At 40.4% G+C, this 15,680-nt stretch overlaps 1 protein-coding gene across 6 annotated transcripts in view; it reads left to right on the top strand.

Moving 5' to 3' along the window:
- Positions 1 to 15,680, top strand: part of LOC148861776 (hyperosmolality-gated Ca2+ permeable channel 1.7-like) — a 146,029-nt gene that overhangs the window by 109,195 nt on the left and 21,154 nt on the right. For all 6 annotated transcript variants that reach the window (XM_088941679.1, XM_088941677.1, XM_088941675.1 and 3 more), the window contains 2 exons: positions 14,235 to 14,480; positions 14,767 to 15,091. In XM_088941679.1, the coding sequence (XP_088797805.1) occupies positions 14,235 to 14,480; positions 14,767 to 15,091 (571 nt within the window). The remainder of the gene's footprint in view (positions 1 to 14,234; positions 14,481 to 14,766; positions 15,092 to 15,680) is intronic.

Raw genomic sequence — 15,680 nt, 5'->3', positions numbered from 1 at the left:
GTGCTGATAATCCGCCACAATTCCGGTCTGCTTGAGGTTGATCAGTTCGCCCATCGGGTTGCTTGTCAACGGGGGTCCAAACCGGAGGAGGCAATAGGATTTGAATTGTTCCCAACTAAGCCCGAGTTCTTCCTACTCTAGACGGTAGAACCAGAGCTATGCTTCTTTTGTGAGGTGGAAAGTGGCGAGACTGACCTTGTCTCTGTCATCGGTGCGCTGGTTGTGAAAGAACTGTTCGCAGCGATGCAACCATCCCAGTGGGTCTCCAGCGCCGTTGTAGGGCGGAAATTCTAGCTGACTGTATTTGGGAATAATAGCAATAGTCGGGGTGGCTGTCTGTTGTTCACCAGGCGTTTCTGCCCAGTCCGGTCTACGGCTGTTGTTGGTGGCGGTTCCTTCTGAGTTTCTTTCCCTGTTGGATAAGAATGTCTCCAGCAAGTGTCGAAGCTCCCGGACATCATCCTTGACCTCACGTACCTCCATCCTGGTCTCTGCAAGTTTGTGCTCTAGTTCGTGGACCTTGGAAGACAGAGGCTCTTGTTCCCCCATGACGGTAGGCTCTGATACCAGAATGTTATGGGCCTATGCGTAGGATCTCATCATGGGTCGGTCCACCGGGAGAGACTCCTGTCTTCCCTTGCCCTTGCCCTTGCGTACTGACCCTATAGTGACAATCGCGTGGGTGATTTGTCCAAGAGATCACCCGAACTCTCCTAACACCCTTTTTTTGGTTGAAAACTGAATGCCTTTTCTTCAATTCGCAGCTCCTTAAATAGGAGGTTACATAAGGGAACTCCTTGTTGGATTTGACTAGGCTAGGTAATCCAACTTAACTCAAACTCTTAGTTACCTACTCCTAATGATAACACAACTCTTAAGATAAGATAAGATAAGATAAGGGATGAGGAATGGGGTAGCTGGTGGTGAGTTAGCGAGCAGAGCTGATGTGGCAAGATAAGTGCGGACCCACTCTGATGAGCTGTCATGTGGGCCCCACCCTTCTGCTGCTTCCATGCGGCGCGCGCCTCACAGTGCTGCTGTCGTGCGGTGCGTGCTGCTGCCGTTGGGCGCGTGCTGCTACCGCGTGTTGCTGCCGTGCGGTGCGTGTTGCGCGCTGCCTGGCGGTGCGTGATGCTATGCGGCACTGTCGGGCGGTGGGTGCTGCTGTGCGGCCTGCTGTGCGTGCCGCTGCCTATGACTGCGCCACAGTGTGCTGCTAGTCGGTGTGTCCATAACACATGTTTATATTGTGCATTGCTTGTATCTTATCTTGTTGTAATTTCTCCCTTTTTTCTTTACTTGTATTTGTATTTTCTCTTGTTTTGAGGGACATAATTATCCTTTCACACTATTTAGACTTAATATAATTTCTTATTTTCTGGGTGGGTGAACCAACATACCTGATTCAAACTAGTGACGTTTGAATTTCTCTATATCCCTTCTTTTTTCCTCCATGGTGTTTGGTTGCTTGTGCTTTGTTCATAAACTAGGTCCAAGCCATGACAAACTTTACCCTCGAGCCATTAGATGTTCCTTGGTTACTCTTGCACTAGATGTTACTATTTTTGAGAACTTACCCAATTTCTCTAGGTGAACCATCTCCTTCTCTTCCTCTTCCTTCTGAGTCTAGTGATGTTTTTATTCCATTGCCCACTTTTGAGGAGCCTCTTCGGCCATTGATTTATAGTGTACTCCTAATGTGATCAACAGTTAGAACTACCATCAACAGCTACTTCCGTTCTAACTTCTGACCCTCCACCTGAGCCTTCACCATCGACAAATTTGCTATCTTCAGATCTTGATCTCCCTATTGCTCTCCGTAAGGGTAAGCGTTGCTTGCACAAATCCTCTTTCTAGATATGTTTCATCTGCTCACTTATCTCCTTCATATAAGAGGTTTGTTTCTCTTTTGTCCTATATGTTGTTGCCATGTTCTATCCAGGAAGCTCTCTCCTTTCCTGATTGGAAAAAAGTGATTAATGAAGATTTTGATGCTCTTTAGTCCAACCATACTTGGGATCTCACGTCTTTGTCCCTTGTGAAGCAAGCAAAAAGTAGTTGGTTGTACATGGGTTTATACAATTAAACACTATCAGGATGGTAGCATTGAATGGTTCAAAGTTCATCTTGTTTCCAAGGGACATACACAAACATATGGGGTGGACTATTCTAAGGCCTTTTCATCTATGGATAAAATTGGCTCTATATGGGTTCTCATCTCTTTAGTTGCTCACTTTGACTGATCCTTGTTTCAACTTGATGTCATGAATGCCTTCTTCCAAGGTGACCTTTAGGAGGAACTGTATATGGAGCAACCTCCTGGGTATGTTTCTTAGGGGGATTTAGGTAAAGTATGCAGGTTGAGAAAGGCTATTTATGGACTAAAGTAGTCCCCACAGGCATGGTTTGGTATATTTAGTAGTGTGGTGCAAGATTATGGTTTGAATCAGTGCAATGTTGTTCACTCATTATTTAGCAGGGATACCACCTCTAGGAAGATCATCTTGGCAGTTCATGTTGGTGATATTCTTCTTATTGGTAATGATTCACATGGCATCAATGAACTGAAGCAATTCCTATAACATTTTCAAACCAAAGCCCTAGGAACATTGAAGTACTTCTTGTACACTGAGGTTGCCCAGTCAAAGTGGGGAATCTCTCTCTGAGAAAGTATGTTTTGGACATGTTAGGGGAAACTGGATTATTGGGATCCAAGCCCATGGAGACTCTATGGATCCCAATATAAGGATGATTGATAATTGGGGGGAGCCATTAGAATACCCTGCAAGGTATAGGTGACTTGTAGGCATGGTTTCAAATGTCGCGAAAGTCACTAACGTCGCTCGATATATGTCGATGTCGAGGCTCACTGACATGAAAATGGATGGTAATATAAAAATTACATTATTTCAGTCGACATTTCCGATATTTCGGAAAGGTCAACCAAGTCGGTCCAAATAACAAAAAAAATGGCAGTTTTTCCTATTATGTCGACAAGATCTCGATAATGTCGACAGGATGCCAACTAATGTATATCAATATATTATATTATTATAATAAGTTTATTAATATAAATTATTCCATTAATAATTTCAATTTAATATTTCAAATAAAATATTTATAAAAAAGAATTAACAAAATATAAAAACAAAAGTAAATTAATTATTTTATAATATAAAACATAAAATATTTTTAAAGTAATCAAATATTAACTAGTTAGTATTTATTAAAATCAGAAAATGTTTATTAAATTTTTTAATAAATCATATTCTACATTTAATATAAAAAATCAAAATAAATTTATTAAATTTTATACTAAATCATAATTTATTATAAGTTTAGTATTAAAAATCATAATAAATTCATTAAGTGTTATAAGAAATCAGAATTTATCATAATCTTAAGACTACAAAAAGGAGAATCAGTTTATTAAATTTATAATAAAACATAATGTATTATAACTTTAATATTTAAAAAATCAGAATAAATGTATTTCTATTTACTAGTGTGAAATAAATATATTATAATTTATAATAAATCAGAATTAAAAATAAGAAAATAAAATATCAGATAACCTTGTAAAAACATCAAAATGCATAATAGATTAGTAAATCGTCATTTACTAATTTGTTATTGATCTTAGTTTCTTAGCTTTATATAATGGTTGGGAATAAGATAATAGCTTAGAAATATGTCTTAATGCTTCTTTTATTATTTTACAAAATATCATTGCATATTTCCACATATTTCATAACATTTCCACAATGTCTCTAATTTTTACAATATTTCCCCTCAACATTTCCGACATATGTCCTATATTTTGGTAAGCAACATTTCCATCGACATCGACATTTTAAACCTTGCTTGTAGGCAAGCTGATCTGCCTCGTTATCACCAGGCCTGATATCTTATTCAATGTTGGTGTGTTTAATTAGTTTATGCAAAATCCCACAATTGCTCATTGGGATGGTGTTATGAGAGTATTGTGGTATTTAAAGGGTGTTCCAAGTTGTGGCTTGTTGTATAAGAAAGGGGGAGACATATTTCTAGAAGGATATTCAGATGCGGATTGGGCGAGGTCCCTAATGAATAGAAAATCTACTACAGGTTGATTTCTAGGAGTAGTGCCAAAGATGAGTACAAGGAAAATGGCTCATGCTACCTGTGAATTGATTTGGTTGAAACATTTTTTTCAGGAAGTAAACATTCCGGTGAGTCAGCCCAATAGGTTGTTTTGTGACAACCAAGTTGCTGCACATATAGCTTCCAATCCAATGTTTCATTAAAGAACCAAACATATTGAATTTGACTGACATTTCGTGAGAGAAAGTAACAAGTGGGGATATTTGATGTGGACGCTTTTATTGGGAAGACATATCACCGCCGTCAGCAGCAGTAAAGGGAGCAAGATTTGTTGATTCTCATCTTATCTAATTCTAGCTAGATACCGTTCTTATCTTATCAGTTCAGTAGGATAGATTAAGGGAGCCTTATCTTATCTTATCAGTTCAGTCTTATCTTATCTTATCAGTTCACTAGGATAGATTAAGGGAATCTTATCTTATCTTATCAGTTCAGTCTTATCTTATCTTATCAGTTCAGTAGGATAGATTAGTAGGGAGTCTTCCTAATTAGCAAGGAGTCTTCCTAAAAGTAGGACTCTTATCTCTTGTAATCTCCTATTTAAGGAGCTGATATTATTCAATAAAGGCATCGAAAATTTCAGTCAAGAAAATAGCAAAGGAGAGTTGGTGATCTCTTGAACAAATCACCATTAAGGCGCCAAGATAGGTTCCTCAAGAAAGGGGAGGAACAAAGGAAAACATGAGGTTTTCCCCGTGGGCCGACCCGTGACGAGATCCTATTCGCGGGCCCATAACAATTTGGTATCAGAGCCAAACGTCATGGGCGATCAAGGACGATGTCCGAGCCAAATGTCATGGGCGATCAAGGACGATGTCCGAGCCAAACGTTTGGTATCAGAGCCAAACGTCACGGAGGTACACGGGTCCACGAACTAGAGCACAGGCTCGTGGAGAACAGCACGGAGGTACGCGAAATCAAGGACAATGCCTGAGAGTTACGGCGCTTGATGGAGTTGTATTTCTCTAACAAGGAAAGGAATCCAGAAGGGGCTACAACCACAAACAGCCGCCGACAGACTGGACGGAATCGTCCGCTGAACAACAAGTCGTCGCCCCGGTAGCCGCGGTCGTTCCCAAGTACAGCAGGCTGGAGTTCCCTTCTTACAACGACAACGGAGATCCTTTGGGATGGCTGTACAGATGTGAGCAGTTCTTCCGCAACCAACGGACAGGGGACAACGACAAGTTAAGCTTAGCCGCATTCCACATGACGGAAGAGGCGCAGCTCTGGCTTTATAAATTGGAGCAGGAGGAACCCGGGCTCAGTTGGACCCAATTCAAATCCTACTGCCTTCTCAGATTTGGGCCCCCATTAACAAGCAACCCATTAGGTATGACCAGATCAGCGTCGGTTTCAGACCCTCCTTGCAAGAGCATCATCGGTATGACCAGACCAGCAGGTTGACATGTTCACCGCGGGGTTAGCAAAAACCTTGAGGGTGGATGTGGAAATGCAAAATCCCCCCAATCTGGTTACTGCTATGAATTTGGCTCGCGCCTTTGAACGCAAGCTGCAACTCAACCGCGGAAGTATCAGTATAGGGTGGCCTCCAGCAGCATGGGCATCCCCGGGACCACTCGGAATGGCTCCATCTTCAGCAGCCAGCTAAGAACGAAACCACAGATGAGCAAAAATTCTAGATCAGCACCCCATGTGGGGAGCAGCGTTATTGCACCCCCTATTAAGCACTTGTCCAGGGCTGAGATGGTGGAACGCAGGGCGAGGGGATAGTGTTTTAATTGTGATGAACTTTACTCAGCAGGGCACAAGTGCAAGAGACTTTTCTCCCTCCTGGTGGAACAAGAGGAAGATGAGGATGAACCCTCTTCATTGGAACCCGATCCAGGAGGGCAAAATCATTCCACCTATCCTGGATTCTTTTCACTGTGTTTCAAGACACCCATCCTAAATTCGAGCTTGAGGACAAGCTTTTAGTCCAGGAGGGGAGTAATGATGTGGACGCTTTTATTGGGAAGACATATCACCGCCGGCAGCAGCAGTAAAGGGAGCAAGATTTTCTGATTCTCATCTTATCTAATTCTATCTAGATACAGTTCTTATCCTATCAGTTCAGTAGGATAGATTAAGGGAGCCTTATCTTATCTTATCAGTTCAGTCTTATCTTATCTTATCAGTTCACTAGGATAGATTAAGGGAGTCTTATCTTATCTTACCAGTTCAGTCTTATCTTATCTTATCAGTTCAGTAGGATAGATTAGTAGGGAGTCTTCCTATTTAGCAAGGAGTCTTCCTAAAAGTAGGACCCTTATCTCTTGTAATCTCCTATTTAAGGAGCTGATATTATTCAATAAAGGCATCAAAATTCAGTCAAGAAAATAGCAAAGGAGAATTGGTGATCTCTTGAACAAATCACCATTAAGGCTCCAAGATAGGTTCCTCAAGAAAGGGGAGGAACAAGGGAAAACAGGAGGTTTTCCCTGTGGACCGACCCGTGACGAGATCCTATTCGTGGGCCCATAACAATATTGTTACACCATATATCAACAAAAGACCAAGTAGGCAAGTAGCTGATATCTTTACCAAAAGTCAGGGTTGAGATGCTTGTAATTTTCAAGGGTAGGGATTGTACATTTGAAGTGATAGAAAAGAAAAATCAATTGGCACTCTTTGCATTGGATTTCATTGCACAATCTATTTAAAGGGATACTGAATTGTTACTCCAACATATAGTGTTTTGGTACTGTCGTATATTACAATTCCTTGGTGTACAAATAGAATGCAATACCATACCTGTTTCAAAAATAAAAAGACACCTCAAGGATGTCATTTTCAGTCTATAAACTATGTGTCCAAGATGTGGATGTTGAGATGAAAACTCTCCTAAATGGCTTTCCTGTGTGCATAAAAGACCATTGAATGGTTCAGCTAGAAGTTTAATAAAAGCTGTAGGTTCAATAAAACTAGAGGGAAACTGAAAAGGATGTGGTTTAATGTGAGGATTCACAATTGATGGAGGATATGGCTGTTGATAGAGTAGAATAACAAAATAGGATTCATGTAGCTGATCCAAAATGAGTACTGCACAATAACAAAATTAATATAGAGAAAAATATCATGCTATGAAGATGTAGGTATACTTAAACAGTGTCTGAAATTTATCTAAGCATTAGTTGGACAATGATTTTAAAACAATGATAAGAGAGCTCCGACAGGAACATGAAGCTACTTGTCAAAATTGATTGGTAAAATCTAGACCCAGTCTACAGCAGCATAATTCAATATCTTTAAATTTAAAAATAATGGAAAGAACATGCAACAAATAGAGAACTCTACAGAATAGTTGTCAAGGCGATGCCTAGGTGGGCGCCTAGGCGACAAGGCACCCTTGGAGGCTCGCCTTGCCCAGTCACCTAGCAGTTTAGCATGGTGTCTTATAAAATACTTTTATATTGTTACTTTTTTGAGATTATAATTATAAAATAGACATTATTAAACAAAATATTCATTTTTTGTGTTTATAAACTAATTTCTTCATTTTTTGTGCTTATAAACAAAAATATCATTACTTCTTCGACCTTTTCTTTTCTTCTTTTCATATAACAAAAATATGGGTTCAGTCTCCATATTTTTCGAATTTTCTTTTCTTTGTTCTTTTTCTTCTCATAAATATGTTGATTTTCTAGACATAAACATGAAGTTTATAATTTTCTTATGAAAATTATGGATAGTTATTAAGGAAAGATGGTTATGGAACCTAGGGAACTACCTAGGATACGTATTTTTCACTTAAAAAAAAATCCATTGCCTAGGCGGGCGCCTAGGTGACTAGGCGACAAGGCGTCTCCCTACCGCCTAGCCTCGCCTTGGCGCCTTGAAAACTATGCTCTACAGGTATATATTATACATACATGATAGACAAAGTTGCACTTTGGTTGAATAGAATGATCTTATATAACAACTGATGAATCATTTATGTGAGGTTGAGTCTATACCATCAAGCAAACCAATTGCTTACCGATTTAATCATAACAGCAGCATGATGAAGAATTTCCAGCAACCGGACATGACATATAATGATGTTTACAGTGCTATCTGTTATAATCTGATCTTGAATTTGTTCTGCTTGCGACAAAAAGGACCTCACTAGCAATGGAAGCTTTATTTAGATTGAGTTGAAAGCTAAAATGTTGTAGCCGAAGTAGCAGAAGAGAGAAAGAGACCAAGAGATGCTGAGAATGTTGAACTGAATAGCCCAGTCGACAGTACTATTATTTATATTAGAGTATAGTACAATGTTATAGAAAAAGACTGGAATGCCCCTGATTAGTGATGGGACACCCAGACAACTTAAAACACTAAACAAGCTTAGGCCCATTAACACAGGCCCAGTACATAATAACTTAAACTCAAATACAGGCTAATAAGAACTCTTATTAGCCGAACCATCAATACATAAAAAACCTTCAACCTAACACTCCCCCTCAAGCTTAAGCATGGATGTCAATCATGTTTAGCTTGCAAAGAAGGTCCATGAACTTTGTTGCAGCCAACCCTTTAGTCAGTACATCTGCAATTTGCATCTCGGATGGAGTGTAAGGAATGCAGAGTTCTCCCAAGACTATTCTCTCTCTAACAAAATGTCAATCAATCTCAATATGTTTTGTCCTGTCATGTTGCACAGGGTTATTTGCAATGTTGATGGAAGCCTTGTTGTCACAATACAGTCTGAGAGGACCCTCAGCTTTAATACCAAGCTCATTAAGAAGGGTCCTGAACCATAGGAGTTCAGCAACCTTGTGAGCCATAGCTCGATATTCTACTTCCGCACTTGATCTAGTAACTACATTCTGCTTCTTACTACACCATGTGACCAGGTTCCCTCTCACAAATGTACAATATCCTAAAGTTGATTTTTTGTCTCCAACAGAACCAGCCCAATCTACATCAGTAAAAGCTTTAATTTCAATTCTACTGTTTTTCCTGAATAGAATTCCCTTTCCTGGGCAAGTCTTCAAGTACCAGAGAATCCTTTCAACTGCTTTCATATGAGGGATCTTTGGAGAGTGCATGAACTGACTGACAACATGCACAGCATAAGCAATATCTGGCCGAGTGAGGGATAAGTATATCAGCTTCCCTACCAATTTTTGGTATCTCTCTCTATCACATTAGTCCTCCCCTACTGATTCCTCTAGGCCATGATTCTATTCTATTGGAGTATCTGCTGGCCTACACCCTATCATGCATGTTTCCTCTAGGAGGTCAAGAACATACTTCCACTGACATATGTAAATTCCCTCTCTTGACCTAGCACTTTCAATCCCAAGAAAGTATCTCAAATGTCCCAAGTCTTTGATCTCAAATTCCAAAGCTAAAAACTCCTTCAGTCTTTTTATCTCTTCCAAGTCATTCCCGGTAATTACCATATCATCCACATAAACAATGAGTGTCGTAAGTTTGCTATCTTGTCTCCTTATGAACAAGGTATGGTCTGCACCACTCTGAGTGTACCCCACTTTCTTCATGGCCCCATAAAGCCTCTCAAATCATGCACGGGGAGATTGCTTCAACCCATATAATGCTCTCCTCAGTTTGCACACCTTTCTACCAAAGTCATAGCCTGGTGGAGGTTCCATAAATACCTCTTCATGAAGGTCACCATTTAGGAAGGCATTCTTCACATCCAGCTGATGAAGTTCCCATGAAAAATTTGCTACTAGTGACAGTAGAACCCGAATTGTGTTGAGCTTTGCTACTGGGGCAAAGGTTTCTTTGTAGTCAATCCCTTCTTTTTGAGTAAACCCCTTTGCCACTGGCCCTGTACCTTTCAAGGGAGCCATCCTCCCTGTGCTTTACAGTAAACACCCACTTGCACCCAACAGTGGTCTTCCCCTCTGGCAGATCCACTAATTCCCAAGTCCTTGCTTTCATTAGGGCTTTCATCTCTTCATTCATAGCTCCTTTCCACCTTGGTTCAGACACAGCCTCTGAGTACCTAGAAGGAACACGTACAGAGGAAAGAGCAGACACAAAGGAGTGATAGGCAGGAGATAAATGTGAGTAAGAAACAAAATCAGCAATGGGGTGCCGGGTGGTGCAAGAGCGGATAGGCTTACAGAGGGCAATAGGGAGATCCAAATCAGAAGTATGTGAGTTGGAATTACCTTGGATTGTAGAGATAGATTGATCCGAGTCCAATTGGTTGCTGTCATGAGGTTGAGGGCCCCTTTTTCTTCTGTTGTACGTGAGTATCTCTTTCTGTTGCCTACTAGAGCCTTTAGGAACATCTACAACATAAGGAGAGGTAACCGGTACAGTGGGAGCCTCACTGGGTTGACCCGAAATGCCACAACAAGGAGTAGGAGGAGAGGATGGAAGACCCGAGGCAGATAGGGGAACAAAAAAGGAGGGAGAATGAGAATCCTCTTCCATCCCACCAGTCTCCCCCTGAAGAGGATTCTAAGAAGACTAAAAATAGGGTTGAGACTCAAAGAAGACCACATCTCTGGTGACCTACTTTCTCTTGGAGACAGGGTCATAACACTTGTAACTTTTTTGTGTAGGAGAGTACCCCAAGAATATTCCCTTTGTAGCCTTAGGATCCAGCTTAGTCTTCTTTGGATCCTTCACATGTATGAAACATATACAGCCAAAGACCCGAGGAGGAAGGGGAAAGTCTGGAAGAGTGGGACACAAAACAGAGAAAGAGGTTTTCATACGCAACACCTTAGATGGCATCCGATTTATCAGATATGATGCATTAAGAACAGCTTGAGACTAGTATTGCTTGGGGACTTTGTGCTGGAATAGTAAGGCTCGAGTTGTCTCCAATAGATGTCTATTCTTGCACTTAGCAACCCCATTCTGCTGAGGGGTATTAGCACAGGATGATTGATGTAATATGCCAACATCTTCCATGAATAAGTTCAAGGATTTTTCAAAATATTCAGCAGCATTATCTGTCCTGAATTGCTTAATCTTCTTATTAAACTGCGTTTCAATCATCTTGCAAAATGCCATAGTTATCCATGGTACTTCATCTCGTCGTTTTAACATGTAGATCCATGTACATCGAGAGTAGTGATCAATAAAACTGATGAAGTAATGGAAGCCATCAATAGAAACAATGGGTGAAAGGCCCCAGACATCATAATGAACCAAATCAAAAGGAGCACAAATTTCATTACTGGAAATTGGGTAAACAGTTCTACATTGTTTTGACATTTGACATACTTCACAGATTAAACTCTGACTTGAAATGCCCTTAAACAATTCGGGAAACAACATTTCTAATGAAGAGAAAGACACATGACCTAGCCTAGCATGCCAAAGATGCAACCTAGCTATTGACTCCACACTCTCCAGACTACTAACAGCAGATGCTTGTAAGGCTGAACCGATGTCTGCATCAAAATAGTAGAGGCCTTCATACTCATGACCGCTCCCAATCGTTCTCCTCATCAATCTGTCCTAGAAGACACAATGAGTAGGAAAAAAAGTTATACTACAGTTCAAATTTTTGGTATGTTTTGAAACAGACAAAAGATTTTAGGTAAGACTGGGAACATGTAGAACTGATTTAAGAGAGAGGTTCTTACTTAGGTCACCCCCTTTCCAGAGATGGTGGAGAAAGACCCGTCAGCAACTCTCGTCTTATCCTGACCAGACAACAGATGATATGAAGAGAATAGGGAGGACATATGTGTCATGTGGTCAGTTGCACCGGAATCAATAACCCAAGAAGTAGAGTCAATAGAGCTAGTGGCACTGAAGGCAGAGACTATACCTGATCTGGCAAGAGAGGTGGAAGCAAAAGAATTTTTCCTTACACGAGCTAATGCCCGGCTAAGGACCTCTACCTCACTAGCAGTGAAGCCCAAAGCACCAGTTCCAGAGGAATCAGCAACCTGTCCCATAGGAGAAGAAGACACTGTTGGTATATTCTGTGAGTTGTCACCATTGTTGCTGGTGACAAGATTCCCACTTGTCGCATGACCCTTCTGTTGTTTCTTGTCCTTTCTTAATGCAGCTGGATTCAAGTGAGGATACAAAACCCAACACTTTTCTTTTACATGTCTCTCACCACCACAATGAGGGCACTTGAGGTGCTTCTTTTTGGATGTTTGTTTCCCTTGGTAGAAACCAGGGCTGAATGTTCTCCAAATTGTTCAGTTGGTTGAGTCTGAGAATCAACTTGCATCTCCTTTCTCCTGACTTCTTCATTCCTCACCAGATAATAAACATGGTGTAACTCGGGCAATTCATCTCTCCCCAAAATTTGTGACCTTATACCCTCCTACACTGGGTCCAGACCAGCCAAGAACTTGAAGGCTCTGCTCTCTTCAATCTGCTTATCATGTCTCTCCTTGTCCCTGGCATTTTCCCAATCTAATATCAAGTGATGGTCAAGTTCTTCCCAAAGACCTTCCAGATTTGCGAAGTATGTGGCAACTGTCATATCACCTAGCCTTAAGGCAGCAATGTCTTGATTCAATCTGTAGATTCTAGCATTGTTTTTCTTCTGTCCATAGGTCTTAGACACCTTTTCCCAAATCTTGGCTGCTGTAGGAAAGTGATGAACAGTCCTGGCAACCCGAGGAGTCATAGAGGCAAGCAACCAGGACATAATTGTGGCATTCTCCTTGCACCACACAGCATACTCTCTACTGCCAACCACAGGTTCCTTCTTGCTCCCATCTAAGTAGCCTGTGAGATCACGGGAAGTAATAAGCAGCATTGCGGAAACTGACCACTCCCTGAAGTTGTATTCATCCAGTGGCACACTTGTAATCTGCAAGCTGTGCAGGTTAGGGTTTTCCAGATTTGAAGACCCTGCCGCAGGTCTGTTATCCCTAGAAGAAACCTCTCCGGATACTAAAGACATCTTGACTACAGCCTCTGTGTAGATGACACTGATTAAGACTAGCCGAAGCAGTTCTGAAGGTTCTGATTAGCCGAAGTGATCACAGCAGGTTCTGAAGCAGTTCTGAAGCAGATTCTGATTAGCCGAAGTGATCACAGCAGGTTCTGACAGCTCTCAACACAGTTTCAGACTTGCCGAGACTGTCACAGTTCTGAAGCAGTTCAGTTACAGCAGCAAGTGAGGTGTTCTGGGCTGGTAACCGACCTGAAACTAAGGGCTCTCCACTATTGTGCTCTGCAGACTCCACTTGAACTTCGAGTACTGCAACTGTAAAGAGAGTGCCCCTCCTTATGGCCAATACTAGGACTGCTGAAATCAGTCCTCAACTAGGTCTGTCCTATACAGACCTCTCTTAGCAGTCGAATAGCTGCTAACTACTAGAAACAGTCTAGTAGGACATTAGCTTCTGGGTCTTACTTCCCTTGCGCCCTACAACCAAGGGAAACTCTAGGTTCGAACCTTGTGTTGCTCTCCTGCAACCCTAGGGTTTCACAGCAGCAACCAAGATGAAAAAGAAGAAGAAAGACAGCAGGAGAGAGGAGATGGCGTCGACTGTAACTAGGAAGGTGCTCAATGCTCTGATACCATGAAAGCTGAAATGCTGTAGCCGAAGTAGCAGAAGAGAGAAGGAGACCAAGAGATGCTGAGAATGTCAAACTGAATAGCCCAGTCGACAGTACTATTATTTATATTAGAGTATAGTACAATGTTACAAAAAAAGACTGGAATGCCCCTGATTAGTGATGGGACACCCAGACAACTTAAAACACTAAACAAGCTTAGAGGCCCATTAACACAGGCCCAGTACATAATAACTTAAACTCAAATACAGGCTAATAAGAACTTTTATCAGCCGAACCATCAATACATAAAAAACCTTCAACCTAACATGAGTCACACAGCTTTAATCACATTTAAATTGTCTCACACAGTTTTCTCATTGGATAGGTTGTCAAATAAACTTATATAGTATCAAACTCGGATTTTAGCAAGGAGGTTAACCTTATAATTTAATCTATGATGGTCTTGTTAAATATGTCTTGAGACTGAGGGCTGTTACATTATTTCCAAGAGAAATGGTTGATATCTGATACTTCTTGTTTTCATCAGTTCAGAAAATTTATTCATAACAAAGGAACATGTTTTATTTATTTTTGGTTATTACCATCCTTCTTTTTACAATCCTTGGAAAATACTGTTGCAGGGAGGTTGTCAAGTCTTTCATTCAAGGTTTTCTTTCTGGAATTGCATTGAAAATATTCCTTCTTGTACTCCCAAATATACTGATGACCATGTCCAAGATAGAAGGTCATACATCTCTGTCATCTTTGGAGAGGAGGTCAGCTGGGAAGTATCACCTATTCGTACTTGTGAACATATTTCTTGGGAGCGTAATCACAGGAACCGCTTTTCAACAGCTCTATCAGTTTATCAACCAACCTCCACATGAGTAAGCTACGGTTATCCTTTATCAACAAGAAATCCTCTCCTTGCTAACACACTCGGAGAGAACTACTAAAGCTTTTTAAGGATGTTGCTCTGTATGAACTATTGTTGGAAACTGGAGTATGTTAATTTTAAAAGCAGCAATTGTCTTTGATACATCTAGATCGAATGCATCATGGGTAATATGTATTTCATAATAACATAATAGGAATCAGGGATCTTGTTCAGTTCTTGCAAGCATTCTTCTAATTTTTATGAAATTCTAATATGAGAAATTGGATTTTTTGCAGAATTCCAAAAACAGTTGGTGTCACCATCCCTATGAAAGCCACATTCTTTATTACCTATGTAATGGTTGATGGTTGGGCTGGAATAGCTGCAGAGATTCTTAGATTGTTTCCATTAATTGTATTCCACCTAAAGAATACATTCTTAGTGAAGACAGATGAAGAAAGAGAAGAAGCAATGGATGCTGGGAGCATAGATTTTGCTTCATTTGAACCTCAGATACAATTATACTTCTTGCTTGGCTTTGTCTATTCAGTAGTGACACCTGTCATTCTCCCTTTCATTGTCATCTTCTTTGCTCTGTCCTATGTGGTTTTTCGTCATCAGGTATGTTAGCTGGTGGAGTTCATTGATAAAGTTCCTTGAAAGCACAGACTCATGTGAAATACATGGAAAATAATTCATAGTTGAAGGAATTTCCTATGGTATTTTCTGTGTTTGTGAGCTACAGTATTTTAGAGTTACATGAAAGGTAACTCTAAAATACTATAGCCCACAGCCCCATTATTTTAACTATTTTCGGTGAATTTCTTTAACAATCAAGATGGTTAAGGCTAAAGTGTCATTTTCTCTACATTTCATTTTTCTTCTCTTTTCTTACAAGTGGAAACTGGACATCTAATTTATAGCTTCAATTCTCATATTGTTTTTCTTTTTTGTCATACTTGGGGTTTGGATCTATTAGTAACAAACAATGCTAAGTACATCATATTTTTGTACCACCTGTCCTCAACACTTGATAGGTTCTTTTTTGGGTAAATTTCAACACTTAAGAGATTTTTTGGGGTAAATTTCAACACTTGAGAGATTTTTTTGGGTAAATTTCAACACTTGGGAGTTTTCAAAAAGCTGTGAAGAAATTCATATTGCTCATTTGTTGAGGGCATGTGGTAAACTATGATGTGCTTACCATTGT

Source organism: Nelumbo lutea, chromosome 4 (assembly GCF_056320005.1).
Source record: "Nelumbo lutea isolate HS-2025 chromosome 4, American lotus-T2T, whole genome shotgun sequence".
Classification (NCBI taxonomy): domain Eukaryota; kingdom Viridiplantae; phylum Streptophyta; class Magnoliopsida; order Proteales; family Nelumbonaceae; genus Nelumbo; species Nelumbo lutea.
This window is presented reverse-complemented; position numbering and strand designations above follow the sequence as displayed.